General features: G+C 34.9%; 2 protein-coding genes across 3 annotated transcripts in view; one reads left to right on the top strand and one right to left on the bottom strand.

Annotated features, from left to right (window-relative positions):
• Hr39 (Hormone receptor-like in 39) overlaps positions 1 to 6948 on the bottom strand; it is a 28584-nt gene extending 21636 nt beyond the window's left edge. The window contains exons 1-2 of one of the 2 annotated variants that reach the window (XM_053744969.1): positions 6539 to 6948; positions 185 to 255 (exon numbers count right to left, since the gene is read on the bottom strand). The gene's annotated coding sequence lies outside the window, so the exon portion shown is untranslated. The remainder of the gene's footprint in view (positions 1 to 184; positions 256 to 6538) is intronic. The other variant, XM_053744968.1, reaches the window with a different exon arrangement.
• A 981-nt stretch (positions 6949 to 7929) lies between these two features.
• Rab9 lies at positions 7930 to 17873 on the top strand. The gene is made up of 4 exons (XM_053744881.2): positions 7930 to 8405; positions 9753 to 9953; positions 12726 to 12868; positions 13414 to 17873. Exons 1-4 carry the CDS (start codon positions 8196 to 8198, stop codon positions 13544 to 13546), a joined length of 687 nt encoding a protein of 228 aa, XP_053600856.1. The 5' UTR covers positions 7930 to 8195; the 3' UTR covers positions 13547 to 17873.
• The last annotated feature ends 7 nt before the right edge of the window (positions 17874 to 17880 follow it).

Here is a 17880-nt window from a genome sequence, read left to right as displayed (position 1 = left end):
CTACTTAAAAGTTTTTATAATAAAATTATATTTTAAAAATAACTAAATAAAATCACATAGAATGCACCGATTATTAATATCACACATATATATCTCCTTTATTATCTTATCATCTAGATATGGTGCCTATTATTTTATCTAATTACAATTTTGAAATGAGACGTATCGCTTTACCGTCACGTACCTATTGATATCGGATCACCAATCTCTGTCTCGTCTAGTCAAACCGGTCCAACGGTCGCTGGCTGCGTTTTCCTGCGCCAAAATTAAATCAACTTAATTGGTCCGTATACCAAAAAAAGTATTCCGGAAATTACTATGCTGTGTGATCACGCCTTTTAACCGTGTTTGGATTTAGAATTGTGTGGTTGCGAAACTGAGATACATTTATGTTTATCACAAGTAATTACTTATGAAGGTTGAAAGCTGAATTAGGTGAATGTTTAAAAATAATTAATATTCTGTTCCATTTATTCCCAAATTTCTCACTAGCTCTACGACTATATTTTTCCTTGAAGGAATAACTATAAAGTGTATAGAAATATATAATATGGTTCCGGTGTTTAGGAATGGAAAAGTAACTTTAAAATATACATAAATTTTAGAATAGGGTGTAGGTAGGTAGATAGATAACTTGTCCTAAAGTGAGCAATTTTGTTAAAATTTTTTTGGAGTGACGGCACGATGTTGAAATATAGGCCCTATCAAAAACTTTTTGTTATTGTCTGACTGAACTCTGAATCATCGGCAAGATGACTGTTATGTCTGAGTCTGGGTCGGGTCCACCTTACACAAGGTACTAAAATTATAACGTGAAAAGATTTGTATTTTTGTTTGTAATGAATTATCTCGAAAACTACTGGACCAATGTTGATATTAGTCACAGAGACAAACAAAACGGTCTGCAGTAATATAGGCTACTTTTTTTTTATTAGGGTGTTACCTCTACCTCTAGGTAATACGTTAAATGTAATACTAGGGGGCTCGCCTCGGTTTCGCTCGGGTAAAACCATAATAAAAAGTAGCCTATGCTAATCTTGAAAGTTTCATCAATCTCCGTTTAAAAACACTAATAATGGTAAAAAAAAAACAAAGCTTTTCGTTCAGCCACCATCAATTCGGATCGTTCAACGCTAGTCTATCCGTTCGAAACAACAATCTTTCCTACAAGACCTGTTTATTGGGTGAGGTGAGTCAGAGTTCGCAGAATTTTGCCAAATGGATTACGAAATGGTCTGAATGCCTCATCGCAACCGCAGCCTCGGAGGACACTGGCAGGAGAAAGTTCTGTCGCTCCAATTTTAAAAAAATCAAGTTTGAAAGAGTGTAGGAACACGCAGAGAATTATATTGGAATAATATTTTTAAAATAATTAATATTCTATCCAGCCAGCCAACATAAAATTTTGCAATGAAAATTGCAAAGGCTTGCACACTTGCTGTAGTTGAACTAAGGCGCCTTTCTAATTGATTCCTTCACTCGCATTAGGTACCTATAAGATTAATATTCAAATAACGCAACGGATAAGGCATAATCTGTGTCAAGGGTCAGATGCGAAGAAGCCGTTTCAATCTTGATTCAGGTATAGGTAACATAATATTTTTTTTTATGTTCAACACTATGTAGGATTAGGACGAGCGTAATAAAAAGTAAAATTTCTAGGATAATGTACCTACTTACATCAATAACAAACCATGCAATAAGGATTTTTATGGAACATTAAATTTTGAAACAACACCATTTCGATTTAATCGATTTTACCTCGAAATAGGTAGGTATTAAAGACAAGGATCTCAACCTTGAAAATTACAAGGTTTCACTAAGCGTGTCGGTGAATCATAAGTGTGTTTGACTGTTACATTATTTTAATAATTTTAATAAAGACCAAATTAATAGAGCCTAGTTGCCCAACAATGAAAAATAACAACCTCGATGGCGCAGTGATAGTGCTTGCATCCGAACCGAGAGGTCCCGGGTTCGATCCCCAGTCATGATGGAAAATGATCTTTTGCTAATTGGCTCGGGTCTTGGATGTTTATCTATATATATGTATTTGTTACAAAACATAGTATCGTTGAGCATATCCCATAACACAAGTCTCGAACATACTTTGGGGCTACTCAATCTGTTTGATTTGTCCTAATACTACCTATATTTATTATTTAAAATGTCAGCTGTGCGGCTAGACCTAGGTAGACGCAGCCTCAGCCCATGGACTGGTCTCTTTGGTTCCAGCTATTATTTGGTATTAAGCTGTACATCTTCAAATAAACTTCCCGGCTAGATTTTGGTAAAATTTGTGCTACACAAACGTGGTCGATTGACCACCTAACTGACGCACGTGTAGTTGTTTGACCACACAAACAAAGCGCGCGTGATCGATTAATCAACCAATAACCATACAAATCGCCTGTGGTCTATTGACCACCCGACCAAATCGCCAGTTTATTTATTTTTTCTGTGAATGGTGTAGCCACAAAGCATCCGATATCGAATATCGGTGATGTAGGATAGCGTTCCCGCCACAATCTCATGACTGTGACATGTCATCATCATGTCATAGGCGTTGACGAGGTAACAGTCTAGTTAGGAGACTGGTTATTAATAGAATCCAAAAAGGGGTTTGTTTGTTTGTAGATATGTATAGGTATACTTATGAGCAGTTTTTTTTGTACAGGTCGAGTGTTTCTTATTTTTTATCAAATGCCCTTTATTTTTAGTAACATGGTGGCATAGTACCTACCTACTTACATTATGTATCCAAATACTGCGCTAAATACATACACTAATCTTATTTTTGTACCTACCTACCTATACCCAAGTTGTAACACCTAATCGAGGCTAACGACAGAGGCAGCGCTGCTCGAAATTGTTTGTAAACTGCTTTCTTCTGAAGATCGAATGAAATGCCTATATGATCAGCAGGCTTTTAAGTTCAGCTGCGATTCATCTCAAGTTATTATGCCTATAGGTTATTGGCAGATCTATAATAGTAGAATTAGTAGGTAGGTAGTAGGGCGGGAATAATGGAATGGATAGAAGACGGCGATGATACGTGAAGGTCCCTGCTCCCTCGAACTCATCACAGACGCGCGCTGACTCACGCGGCCGCGCGCTTCCGCTTGATAGCAAGGTCACCGGCCGCCGCTCACACAACCAACCCTCGCCACGCACACTGCCAAACGTGAAAGTAGTGAGAGTACAATCGCGCACAATCATTTTTGTCATGATTATTTGTGCCATTCTTAAGTTTTAAAAAAAATCGCAGCGCCTCCGCTGCGCCGATTCTATATTTAAATGTAGAATCGGCTAACTTAATAAATATTCGGAAATTAATGAAGTAAAGTTATGTAGGTACTTGTGAAGGTAGTTACCTATGTAAGTTGTGTGAATTTTAGAATTAAAATTAAAATAGGTACCCCGACTTTCAATATTCATTTCGCTACAACGTTTGAACGGCTCTTCCGATTTTGATCAAACATACCTATCTAAGAACCACCGCATAAAAAAAAGCTATCAAATAAAAAGAACAGCATCCAATCGGTTGATGAGCTACGGTGCGGTGCCACGTATACAGACGTACACAAACTTATAACACCCCTCTTTTTGCGCCGGGGGTTAATAAAAATAATTATATCAAACTAAATGTTCAGCATTATATAATAATATATAATCTTTATTGTAAATCTTTATTGCAGACACATAGATCCATAGGTACAATAAGTTATGTGTGGTAGGTATAGTAATTATATGGCACCACCCGCATCACATGTCTAGATCTAGAATAGAAAACCTGAAAGAATAAATTGTAAATCTACTTCTTGTCCTAAATTAAACTACCTACCTTGTAAAGTAACTTAAAAACATCTTAAGATAGCCCCCTAGGCAAGATTCCTATCACACAGGCAATTTGATATCTTATTTTGAACGAAAAGATATTAAGTAAGTAGGTACCTACTTATTACAGTTTCAGGAGTTGAGGGAATGATAAAATAAGTACCTATCCCATGTTTCACATGGGAAAGTAGCTAACTATCGTCACCCACGATAAAACCGGGAACAAAAGCCAGTGTAAATGGAATATTTTTCGTACGGCGTTTTTATTACACTGGAGATCACTGATCACACGCAATGTAGCCGTCAAAACAAGTCTATTTCTGTAGAAATAAAACTCGAGGTCACGATAGACAGTGTGATCTGTAAATTGAAGAATTTTAATTCGACAAGAAATAACTCTTAACTAGATTGGTTTTGTATTTGTTGGAATTATTTCTGTACGATTCTATTAAGAAAATAGGTTTTTTTTCTATTGTAATGAAACTATTGTATCTGTAGTGTTAGGCAGGTAGGCACACTCGGTATTTAGGTATTTGTTTCTATTGTAACTACCAATCCAAATTATACTACATACCTAAGTATGTAGATTACTGACAATTTTGAATTCCTAGTTATAAAGTTTCTAATATACTTAGTTTTACTCGAAATACCTAACCTAATATTCAATTTTTCAAAGTTTTTATTAAGTTTTATATGTAAGTGGGCTTTTTTTTTCGATTTATCTCCAAATAACAATAGGTATTAAAGTTAAATGAACTCGGTAACTGTAAACTGTGTGTTAATTATTAGAGCATTTCAGCAAATAATCAATTCTATCCGGCTTAAAACAAACAATGTTCTAGTCGAGATCCATTTCAACATTCTATTTTATCAATGCTAAAACATTTTACAAGACAACGTTTTTATTAAAGATCAACATAGGTACGATAAAACAGAGCCGACAATTTAAGTGATACTCGATTATGGGTCATTATCATTACATTAATGTATTTCTGTAGGTACTTATTAGTGTTCCATAAATTAATTATCATGAAATATAACTGCTAGATCAAACTTAATAACCTCAAAGTAATTTAGTCAATTTAAAGTTGTTATAATTTTGCATAACAACCTGTCATTAATTTTACAAAATATTCCGTCTGACATTTAGACAGATATATAACTTGTGACGGGACGGGCATTAGCAGCAGTGCATTTGCAATACATTTGAATGCAAGACTATTGCTCAACAAACGGAGCTTATGAACTGTTGTTTTAATTAGATGTAAATCTAGCAGTATATTTACTTAATCGGTTTTTGAGATCGGCAACAATTACCACCCACAGACAGTGTGACGAAATGGTTGGCGCATTGTTCGAAGGCGTGTCTGTGCTGAGGTACCAACTTCGAACATGAGTCAAGCGGACCATTTCATGAAACCTGTTACTGTTGCCGTGGTCGACAAGCTGACATCCGTTATTACATACATCAATATATAAATTTTAGAAATATATTTCACTACGTACGACCGATGTAGGTATAGGTAGTCGATCATGAAGGCGAGGGAGATCATCATAATATGAATCACCGCCGCCATAATATGTATAGCTTGTAGATTATCAAAGTTAGAGTACGTAGTTCTACTACAGTTAGTATTGGACGGGTTGTTATGAAATTGGTCTGGTAGAATATACCTAACCTGGAATAACAATCCGTCCAGTAGATTTTGCGTGAAAAAGTAGTAACATACACACACACACATACATCGTCACAAACTTTCGCATTTATAATATAAGTAGGATGTGACGTTTTATAAAGGGATAGATGTCTTACATAGATTACTATTGCATAGATGTAATTAATACATCTATGTATGAAGGTTATGTTTCATTGGTAGGTATTAAAGTTTGAACAACAGGATAGCGAGGTTTTCCTGGGCCTCTGGTTCTTATGAATATAAGCATTTTCATGACATTTGGTAAAAATCAGTCAGAACCCATATCCCATGATAATAATAAATGATTGTTGATAATTTGGAATAGGTACATAATTCGACATACTTACAACTAAAATCGTACTAGGTATCTACCTATATCCTGCACATTGATAAATGATTGATATCGAAAGAGATACGAACAATGATGCAAACAATGCATTGCTATTTTTAATAGCTATTTTGAACAGATCGACACTAAAATGTTTTTGGCAATATTGAATTTTATTTTATGAAGGTTTGATAATATGATTGATTGCAACTGTGCAACGCCAGATAGGTAGTCTCTCGCCGAAATCTTCGAGATTTTTTGGGTTAAACTTTTTACACGATTGTGGCCCATATGACGAAGGAGCGAAAATTTCTTTAGGTGATGTCTTCCAAGTAATACTGGAGCATAGCAGCAGAGCAAAGTAGCAGAGTATCAAATAAATAAATATATCAAACGAGGCGTCCACTCTTACTTATGCATTTGTATAGGTACATTTCAATCACAAACACTTGTGTGTGTGACTGTGCACCCAAACAAACAGGGCGGGACGGCGAGGGCGGGGGTGAGCACCCTTCGCGTCACGTGACAAGCGACCTTCAGGCGGCGCACCGACCTTGAAGCGCCGCTCGCCCCGCGCGGGTCAGAGGTGAATGCACGCTGGCTCGCCCCCCGCCCGTGCCCCGCGCTCCGACACTGCCTTGCTGTGGCCCCGAACGCAATACCTAATGCCACTCACCTCACTCCTTGCTACTACATGGCTGCTGATTCAGGCATCGGACCAATCCTGGTTGTAACCATCCAGGTATCAAACACCCGTTCGCCGCGTACAGGTACACCAATACAACGCGACACACCTTTTCCCATAAAATACCACCGACAAGTTTATTGACATCAAGTCTCACCAACGATTGCGCAAGTGTGGAAACTTTTTATCACATACACAGTCTTCAGTCTAATAAGAAAACACTTTTTTAAGAAATCGTTATCGTTTATTCACACAAAAACTACATTTATGAAGAAAAACATTGAACACAACCGTTGAACGCAGACAATACACAATCGTGCTCTCTCCTCCGCAAAACAAAGCGGAATATCGAATCGAGTCGAGCGAGCGGGCGAGTGAGTGAACGTGACCACAAAATAGAAAGAAAACGAACGTTGCTTGATGATGGCGAGTATTCGTATTCGCTGGCAAAGTGACATCTATGAATATTTTTATGTACCTACCGAAACAATGCTTTGTGTAGGTATTTTGATGTTAGTAAAAAAGAATTTTGTTCTATATTAGTATTTAACCGTTGAGATCGATTATAAACATACCTATGTTTCGTTACAATTAGTAACTTTTATAGTGTTAGGTAAATACATAAATTATTAATGATAGTGATTGTCAGTCATTTTAATTTGACTACTGTCAAATATTATACTACATAGTATTTACGATTTATAATAGATGGCACTTTGTGCACATCCATCGAAATGTCAGTGTGGTGACAGGGCAAGGCGGCAGCTACATTGAACTGAACTACATTGATCCAGCAAGTGGATCTAGTAGCACTGGATCCAGCGACCGGAATCGTGCTGGTTAATCTGATTTTTAATTGCACGGAATTCTGACATTTCAGAAATATTGCCAACATTCAGACAGGCAAATTGAGAATTAAAAACATTTGAGTGAAATAAAAAAGTTGCCTATAAAAATATAACGTTGATTTTGAAATACCTAGTAATTAAATTTTTAATTATAGTATTATTAAAGCTATTATGATTATTTGGAAAATATTTTTCTTCATATTAATCCTTTTTCGGACCCTTGCCAGAATTACGTAGAATTAATAATCTGAATTCTTTGAAACTGAAATTATTCTAAATAGAAACACGATTTCGGTCGAACGTTCAATTCCAGCTCTGGTTCAGAATAAAGCGTGTTTCAAAGAAAATAAAAACTAATAAAGACGACCTGCCTGCGTAGACAAATAAGGTAGAAAATTTGTTGGTTTAAAATCCTCTTTCTTCACTTTCTTGACAGACTATATACATCTACTGGATCCAGTAAGTGATCCAGTGGCACTGGATCAATGTAAATCATCCATTGACGAACGAAGGTAGACAACTTCAAATTCAATTGACGTTTGAAGATATCTAATCGAAACAGCTGGCTGTGTGTTGTGTGTGGAAATTAAATCTAAATAAAATTATTAAACTTGACTTATTTACAGCAATAAATCCTGTTTCTAACATCTTCATTAGTAGTACGTTTTTTCGGTGCGACGCCATTGTGTCTTAAATCATCCGAGCTATGAGTCACTAATTTAAGCGAGATTTGCGTTAACTTTCAAGGCTACCCTAATAAAGAATCATTATAATTCGTATGATGGTGATTACTTAACATAATGGTCGAGGATAATGATCGTACGTACGGCAGGACTCCCAACAAGAATACGTTGTTGAAAATCGTGATACTTGGCGATGGAGGTGTGGGGAAATCGTGCTTAATGAGCAGGTTTATATCAAACCATTTCGATGACCATAGCTTCCACACAATAGGGGTTGAGTTCATGAATAAAACCATTGAAGTGAATGGGAAGGAATATACATTGCAGGTGCGTATATAAATCACTCTAGGTAAAAATAAATAGATTAAAAATATGAGGTAGGTAACAATTTTTTATATCTTAGGTAGGTAAGGTATTTATAATGTTATTTGTAAATACATTTTACTTTATATTCTGATTTGAAGGGAATTTCAAATGGACATTAATTTATCATTTTCTGTGATAAATACCGGTAGCTGGTGATAAATTCTGGTAGCATTTATCATAGAAAATGAGAAATTAAAGTTATGGCAAGTTATGAAAAAAAAGGTAAATATGCCAAATGATGTAGTACAAAGAACACGTTAAAGGGAAGCCGAATAGAAAAAAATAATAGATTATATATGTATGTATAGTTATGCCTTTATGTTACTGCCACTTATTTTGAAACTAGCGGCCCACCCTGGCTTTGCTCGGTTAAAACCTGAATAAAAAAGTAGCCTATGTCACTTCTGAAGGTTTCGTCTATCTCTATGCCAAATTTCATCAAAATCAGCCCAGTAGTTTTTGAGTTTATTTAATTACAAACAAAAAACTAAAATACAAATCTTTTCTCTTTATAATATTAGTATGGACAATAAGAACTACCCAGTTGATTTCTGGAACATATGTTTAATACATAAATAACTAAGGGAGGCTCTACAAATGAAACTGAAACTAAATAGGTATATGGAAATTCATCAAACCTTTTCTAGTTTATTCCTAACTAGCGGCCCGTCCCCGCTTCTCTCAAATAAAAAATAAGAAATTATATTATGAATCATTCCTCAAGAACACCATTGGTATTCCTTCAAAGAATCAGAACAATTGATTTAATTAGTATACCTACACTTTAATGTTTGTGGAGGAGTTTGATGCTGTTTAACCTCAATGTTTTGGTATTGACCTTGTGTCTGTTTGCACAAGTCATATAAATGGCTAATAATGACTATCTTTTCTGTTTATAAAATGAAGGTATTTTTTTGTGATTAAGGGACACAGTCTAGGCAGCTGATAGGCAACAATGGCATTGCCAAGGAAGGTTGGCATAAACCAGGCGGCCAGTTGTAAAATCACAGACCAATCTTCAAAATGTTAAGGGTTTTTTTACGCTGACTCCGGGTTTCACGGCTTTACACCAGGATCCATGCAGAGATTATGGCTGAAATTAATAAAATTATGTTTATTCAGTTGTCATAGATCCATTAATAATCAACTTAACTAATATCTATGTTAGTATCACAAGGGCAAAGCCCCAGGGCGCATCTAGTATAGTATATATCTATATACCGTTTATCTAAACGTAATGTTTCTAAGCTTTTGTCCTAGGTTTTAGAAATTAAATTTGTAGTCTGTATAGAACTATTAAAATTTTAGGTATGGGACACAGCAGGCCAGGAACGGTTCAAGTCCCTGCGGACGCCTTTCTACCGTGGCTCAGACATCTGCATTCTGGCATATGCAATAGATGACCGGAGCTCGTTCAACAATATCAAGATGTGGCTGAACGAGTTCCTACACTACGCTGGCGTTAAGAACGGCATTGAGAAGTTCCCATTCATGGTAGTTGGAAATAAGGTATGTAAAATAACAAATTATATCCCTGCTTCATAGGAGTATACATAAGCATTCACATGAATCCAGTGTGCATGGGCCTTAATGAATAACACCAAGAAGCACTAACCTTCTTATTCATAAAAAAGTTAAAGTAAATGTATAGACCGCATCAAAATCGATGGCGCAGTTTAAAAACTATGCATATAAGCGTGTTGATAACACAAATTCAATTAGTAGGTGTATCATTGAAAATGCTTTGGTTGTTTCTGATCGTGTCAATGAGATGATAAGGATTATTATCTCTCTTAAATCATGCAAATATGCTATTCACCTCATTTCTCATTAGGTCTTTGTTCCGTGCGACGCACATAGAAAATTCCTATGAATATATAAAATTTCCTTTTTATCTCAAAAAGTCCTGATAAAAAAAATTAAGGAAGTTTGTGGAAAATACCGAATAGAAATTCTCTCTCGTCCTCGTATGTCTTCGGTTTCATTTAAGGTGATGTAGCGCCCGGAAATGTTTTATATGACATCAAACCACAACGAATTGACCTGGTCTTCCTTGCGTACCGATGTCGAATTACAAAACTGATAGTTTCGACAGAATGATAGTGTTATGACATCAAGAACGTCCGACATACTATAATGTCACGCTTCCAAATCAATTATTAAGTTTACTTTCCAAATTATTTATTTTTTTACTTTCCAAGGTATTTATAAAAATAATTATCCTTGCTGTTGCTTTGTTACTCATCTAGAAAACCTGAATTTAATTCCCACAACAGGGAAATTGTTGTATGTTTCAAGTACCTATTTCCTCAACTTAAAATGTTAAGTCCACTTTTTACATTACTTTTTAGTGTAATGTATTGAATAACTGGTATAAATACCTAAATAGATTTTACGCGAGTTTTGATTAATTTCGAAGTAGGTACTACCCCACAATCCACAATGACGTTATTGAAAATAAAATAAATGGAATTACCAAATACCTACCTAAATCAAATGTCGAGCTGATATTTTAAAAATCCCCGTTTGGTAGGTACAGTCAACAGCACTTCACCTACTCAAATTTATTGCGAACTCGTCTATATTACTGCGGCAAAAAATAATATCAATACACCCTGCATGCCGTGAACTATAATGAAGATTTAGCGTTTTTATATGTATACTAGCGGCTTGCCCCGGCTTTGCTCGGGTACACGGAAACCTTCCTCAAAAATCACACCATTAGTGAAAACGTGTACAGACGGACGCGGCAGAGGACAAAGGAATGTAAAAAAGGATATGTAAGGATGTACGGAAGGATAAGGATAAGTCTGTAAGGCATTTTTAATATGGGCCATTAACATGTAAAAGTAAAAATTTATTCAAATAACACAGATATCTGTCCTTCGCAATACCTAAGAACAGGCTCGGCACAGACCGCAAGCCGCAAAGACCCTGTTTGAAGTGAATTATTATGAAGGCTCCACACTATCAACGAACTCTGACAGATGCCGCCGCCGCGAATGCATTAACGTTGCGCATTATGTATGAGTGCTTTTATTTACCGCAATAAAAAATCAGCAATGTATAGAACTGTTCGCGGATAGTGTGGAGCCGGCATTATAATTGGGGTCGTCTACGCGTCACTATAGTCGATCGCTTATGGATTGTTACTAAATATTGTTTACTAGGATTACAGAGTTTCATTTTAATTATAATTTGAATAAAACGTGAGTTAGCAACTTCAAAGTATATTATGTAGGGTCGCCAGGTTTCCGGATAAAGCCGGACACAGGCTTTTTGAATGCGTTCCGGCCAAAATAAATGGCTGGTCCGTCTTTTGTTAAGCTTTCTCAACTTAAATAACAGTCACTTCCACAAGTCGAATCTTGCAAATTCAAATCATTTTTTCAGAAATTAGACTTTCACAGGCACTTTTTCTCAATTTCAATTCAAGTCAATTTTTATATTTATAGTTATTTCTTAAAAGCTACAAACTACTGCAATCACAAACGAGCGACGAGCGACGACGAGCATATTTGAGGCCGCCACTTTTATCCAAATATCCAGCAAGCTGGCTCGTCTGTCCGGCTATTATTACCCAAATTTCGGAGTTGATACATTTCAGTACACTTCTTGTAGAAGTGTGTCAACTAATTTCTAATAATAATTAAATAATTTTCCACACGATTAAAAACGTAAATAAGTACATATACTTGTTACATTTTACATATGCACTGATAAATATTTATGTTGAAAGAAACAAACAATAGTATTGTATTTATGAGAAAATGCGATAATGATAATAAAAATAGCACATCTCAACTAATTTTTTAAATACGAAGTAAGTTTGTTTGTTACCTCTTCACGCATTATTATCTACTGGACCGATTATAATGAAATTTGGTTAACGGGTAGAAAATAACATGGAATAACACATAGTAAAATATACATTGCAGAGAATAATATCGTTTTAAATTCGTCTTTCTGAAGACACAACTTATACAGACAAACTAAACATTATAATGACTCTCATGGCTCCTATTTCACTTGATGGTTTTATAATGATCTTCCGTATTATACTGTATGTAGACGTGGATTAAAGTGATAGCTACAACTAACAAATGGCTTTTCCACGCATGTACAAGCTTTTTACAAATTTCCTAAAAATTACAAATATGCATAAACAGTGCCAGGAGCGGATCCAGCGGGGGTTTACAATAACAAGAAAGTCGTGAATAAGCTATGACCAGTCTAGATCGACAATATATGGTACGTTATGTATTACTGTAATGTTTCCAGTCCGACGTGCCTTCTAAGGACAGAGAGGTGCCTCACGAGGTACTGAAGCGGTGGTGTGAAGACAACAAGATCTCCACGTACATCGAGACCTCGGCCAAGAACGACAATAACGTTGTCGAAGCCTTCTCCATGGCTGTCCAGAGGTATAGGATCCATATTTTTATACTAAACGTTAACTACAACTGTTTTGGTTATTATTAATTTAATTCTAATACTATTACTGCTAAATTAAGAAAAAAATCAACGCCCCGAAAAAATCTCTCTATGACAGCAAAAACTGTAAGAAAACGTGTAGTTTAAAAGATGAAAATTATTTTATACTTTACTAGCGGCCCGTCCCGGCTTCGCTCGAGTAAAAACATAATAAATTATACCCCTAAACCTTCCCCAGGAATCACTCTATCTATTGGTGAAAACCGCGTGAAAATCCGTGCAGTAGTTTTTGAGTTTATCACGAACAGACAGACAGACGCGGTTTTATAATATGTAAGGATGGGAATTAAGAGCACTGTCCCGGATAGACAGGGGCGTGGGTTTAATTAATCCCACTTGCGTCAAATTTTTTAAGACTATTACTTAAATCAAAATACTTTATAATATGTATTGATGCTTATGCTTAGTACCTTAGCTTTAATTATGCTTTAAATCTTTTATGTATTTTTGTACACTGTATTTTTTTGCATCACAGATGGGTCGACTTAGAACAGAAGGCTGAACGTGAACTTGGTATGTTGCACCATCCAGACACGGTTACCTTACACGGTTCCAGTACCGCGTCCACCATTCGAGCGACTTGCTGCTCTCGGTTCACGGACGCATGATTCGCTATCGCGTGACAAGTCGTGGCTGCTTAGGACTTTGTCATTCCGTGAGGTGCTTGGTATTAAGAGTTTATAGATATATCATTTGACAACTCCACAGCCAATCAGATGTTATGATATATATATATTGAGTGTTGTGATTGGCTGAGTCGTATATAATTGCGGTGGAGTAGTTTTGGTGATATTACTATGAAGATACTTACCTATATATTATTTCGAAGCATTCCTTATGATTATATTATTTATTTTTTTATGTATATGGAAAGTTCAATGTGGCACTAACATAAGAAAATGTTTAGACAAGGTTTTTATATTAGCCGATATAAAGCTAACATAAATATGTTGATTAAAAATACGTCCTAATAATAGTTTTTTTTAGCTAAAACGTGTGTTTAAATCGGGTTCCAGACTTATGAAGCGCCATTGTGAAAGACGAATAAAGAGAGCTGTACTTTCCCTCGCACTATCTCTTACTATATTCACTTCTCGCTCTATCTATTTAATCGGTTTGTGAGGAGTCTGTCTGCTTGATTATCTATTGACTGCAACAATAAAGTAAAATTATAAATTTGAAGTATGTATAGTTTTAATTTCATTTGTGACAGTGATACGGTATGCAAATATGTTGTAATTTTTTTTCCTAAATAGTTATTTTGCGCGTTATTTTTAATTTTTATTTCACACTTTCAAACGGAAATCTAAATTAATACAAGGGCGTCGCCAAGTGCGGCATAAGGGGCTGATTCTAAAAAAAAAATTGACAAATGTTAAAAAGAAGCGGCATCGAAAGTCCAAAATCTCTCTCTCAATTTTTTTATTATTTTTTATTATCTGTTGATGTTTTCTCCGCCATTCCTGGCTTGGAAATCATGTGCTGACTTTACCTACAATTCTCATTCATACTTACTACTACTTACTTATTACTACTTTTCTCATTCATTATAATGTCAACTTCCCTCCCTGGACCATCGGTTGGCGACGCCCTTGTTTAGTTTGTTTGCATTTACTTATTAGATTTGCGAGTGCCCCAAATATTAGTTTGTGTATTTATCATATAACCTATTTGAACCTCAAACTGCAAACGACTATACTTTTTAGGTAGTTTACTTAAAAAGGGTACATATTTTTACTTAAAAAATACTTACAACAAACAGTACACTATATTGTGTCAGACCCTTGAGTGGGACTAAAATGTTTTTGTTGTTAGCCTGTTGATGTGTCCCACTGCTGGGCAAACGCCCTTCCTTTAAGTAAAAACAAAAATCTAATGAAAAATTGGTTGTGATCTAGTTCTTTTTTACGAAACAATGAAATTCCATATTTATCGTTAACACGACAGCAGTTTTATTTGATATATATCTAGATGAAATGTAAGATTAAATTGCAGTAATATCTTTGATAACTATTATGATATACGTGACTTACCTCTTGTTATGATTGTCACGGTGGTTACACAACATTGATAACGTTTTACGATGTCTTGTTATAGTCTTATTTCTGCGGTTATTATAATTTGGACTACATATAAAAAAAAATTATCGGTAGTCCAAATTAGGTTCAAAATTCTATAAAATTTGACCGCCGCTTATGTGAATATGATAATGAAAGTACCTTAGTAAGCGTACATTTGCATTCTTTTTTATACATATGTTACACCGAAGTGCGGCTAGATCTAGATGCAGCCGGTCTCAGTTGGTTAAACCTGGGTATAACCTACTTATTTTGAACTAGATCTAGGCTTAACTTTATAATTAAATTAAACTAGGTGGAGCCAGTCGCAAGTGGTCACATTTCGGGGTTTAGCCGTAACCTTTTCGTAAGGGAGCAAACCCCAAATCGCGGGAAAAAAACCATCTGATCCATACATTTACCTCAAGTTATTTGATTTGAACAGCTGTTTGTTTTTTTTTTCAAGATTTTGGGTTTGGCCCCATACTGAACTGAGCATGTAGCCAATGTATAAAAAGTCACCCATTACCTCTATAATCTTATTAATTGATCTTGAATTTGTCGGATTATAAGCTACTTTGTGATAAAAAAACGGACTATAGGAAGTCTTAAGCTCTATAATCCGACAAATTCGATAGTCCGACACTTCTCTCACATTGGTCGGATTATCAAGTCCTTTGTATATAGTTTCTGTCCCAAACATAATGTATAAATTATTTATATACCAAAGAGATTTGTAAAGGCTTTCTTCCAAAATATATAGGTTATATTAAACGAATCTCTAATTATATAATATGGGAACTGCAAAGACATATCCAAAGAACTGGTTATAATAAGCGTAATAATTCGTGCGTTCTATATGTACAGTATATGATTACAGGATTTGTTTTAGTGTTTGATGTATCTTCCATCTTGTTGTAAGAAATATGTATATCATGCAGGCCAATGAGCAATCAGGTTATTTGGTTCGGTTAGCGCTATTGACCGTAGGATGCACAGACATTGGTAGAAAGTGTGTTACATTAATTATTATTGAACAGCTTTTATTGTGAACAAACGTTAAAATTTCCGATTTAATGCTAAAATTGACCTGAAATGATTCCGTACTTAAAATGATTGGTAAAATATTGGAGATCGTAAACCAATTTTATAATAGAGAGATGTTTAAACAGCTAATAAAATTCGTAGTTTAATTTCAGTCGTTTTTTAAAATACATCGGGTATGATAGGTCCTTATTTATAAAACTTTTTAACACTTTCTCTTGTTTATAGTTAATAAGGTATTAGCCGACTTAACGCACCTCTCCCACCCGACAAAATTACGTTTATTCAAAAAAAAGCTTTAAAGCGTCCACTGTAAGGTATACTTCACATTGGCAACGCGATAGCTTGCAGTACACTAATAAGCGTTTTTATAGTTAATGTTGTAAACTATATCTACGGTCGACGCTATAAAGCTCACGTTTCAATTAACATAATTTTCGTTGTTAGTGACTATCAGAGAAAATTAGCTTACTGAGCTACTTAATGTTAGTATCCATAACCTCGTAGGATATTATAGTTAGGTGACATCTCATTAGATAAGAGTATTAAGAAAAGTGATTGTAAATAAGTTATTCCCACTAAGTGCCTAGCTTTATAATTTATTATTGAACTGAAATGCAACACAATAACATTAAAATATTCATTTGTAGAAATGTTGTTCGTAATATATTTTAAAAAATGGGTCATAGTTAAAGCAAAGCTTATATTTATCGCCTTGGAAATATGTTATTGATTCTAATATTATTGTATTGAACTTCAGATACCTTTGTAACAGATGAATAGTAGTGAAAAATCTAGATGGATCCTTCTTCATAGTCGTATTCCTCATGGCTGAGAGTCGTGATCATTACGTGGAATGAAGCACACACAACTTTCTTGGCATTATTAATGGAGTGGTCTATATTATATAAATTTTGTATACGCAATTTGAAATGTTAAGAACACCTATGTCTAGTAGCATGTCAGCAAGCCTATGAATGATATGCAATATAAGCCTAATGAACATTGAACAAATTTATGATTTATTTTGTAATGCTCACATCCATGTGCAGTTGTATTACCTATCATAGCTAGAAGACTATTGTCAGATTTGGCATGTTTTGACACTCCTGACAATCAATCAATTCACATTGGTATTCCAGTATTCCTAGACTATCTCAGATACGTACCTACCTTTAATTTGTGATGTTTATTCATGAAAAAATGTGTCATAATTTACTTTATATTCTTATAGAGATAAAATAAAAACGTCCATTTTTAACAAAACTTCAATCCACAATTAGCACAATGTGTGATGTGAAAACGTAGTGGCCTATAATATAATAATGATAATAAAATAATGTAATATGTTTGTACCACACGAAAAAACGAACATTTCTATCTGTCACTCATACAGACATAATGTCGACATGAAGTTCGAACAACAGAGCATTGTGGCATAATACAATTGTTGTGACTAAACAAGCGATTCAAGTGGTATCACGTTAACTTTTTAAAATTTAAACATTTAAAAAAATTAACACAAAATATTCTAAATAATCCGATAAGTCTGTGATTTTTTCATATTAAATTTTGCGGTTAAATGTTTTTATGAATCTAGACTAAGAAATGTATTTATTTTATGGTTGAAGTCTGTAGTGATAATTAGTTTTTTTTTTTGTATAATGCTTTCCATATTATTATTGAAACCTAGGTATTGTACACTATTTTATCTATAGTATTGTGTATTGTACTTGCCGGTTACACTGACACAGGTTTTTTTCATGGAAATTATATCTTTACTTGGAAGTGCTTAATATTTTTACAGTATGTAAATAAAGGGTTTGTTAATGCATTTGGTG

The sequence above is a fragment of the Plodia interpunctella genome, chromosome 5, assembly GCF_027563975.2.
Source record: "Plodia interpunctella isolate USDA-ARS_2022_Savannah chromosome 5, ilPloInte3.2, whole genome shotgun sequence".
Lineage (NCBI taxonomy): Eukaryota > Metazoa > Arthropoda > Insecta > Lepidoptera > Pyralidae > Plodia > Plodia interpunctella.
The sequence above is the reverse complement of the archived record's forward strand: the minus strand, read 5'-3'. Positions and strand labels throughout refer to the sequence as shown.

What these genes read in the sequence shown, in the direction of transcription:
- Rab9 (XM_053744881.2), top strand. Translation starts at nt 8,196, where the DNA reads ATGGTCGAGGATAATGATCGTACGTACGGCAGGACTCCCAACAAGAAT. An exon ending in TCATGGTAGTTGGAAATAAG is followed by an intron (nt 9,954 to 12,725) that starts GTATGTAAAATA and finishes TAATGTTTCCAG; the next exon opens with TCCGACGTGCCTTCTAAGGA. An exon ending in TTCTCCATGGCTGTCCAGAG is followed by an intron (nt 12,869 to 13,413) that starts GTATAGGATCCA and finishes TTTGCATCACAG; the next exon opens with ATGGGTCGACTTAGAACAGA.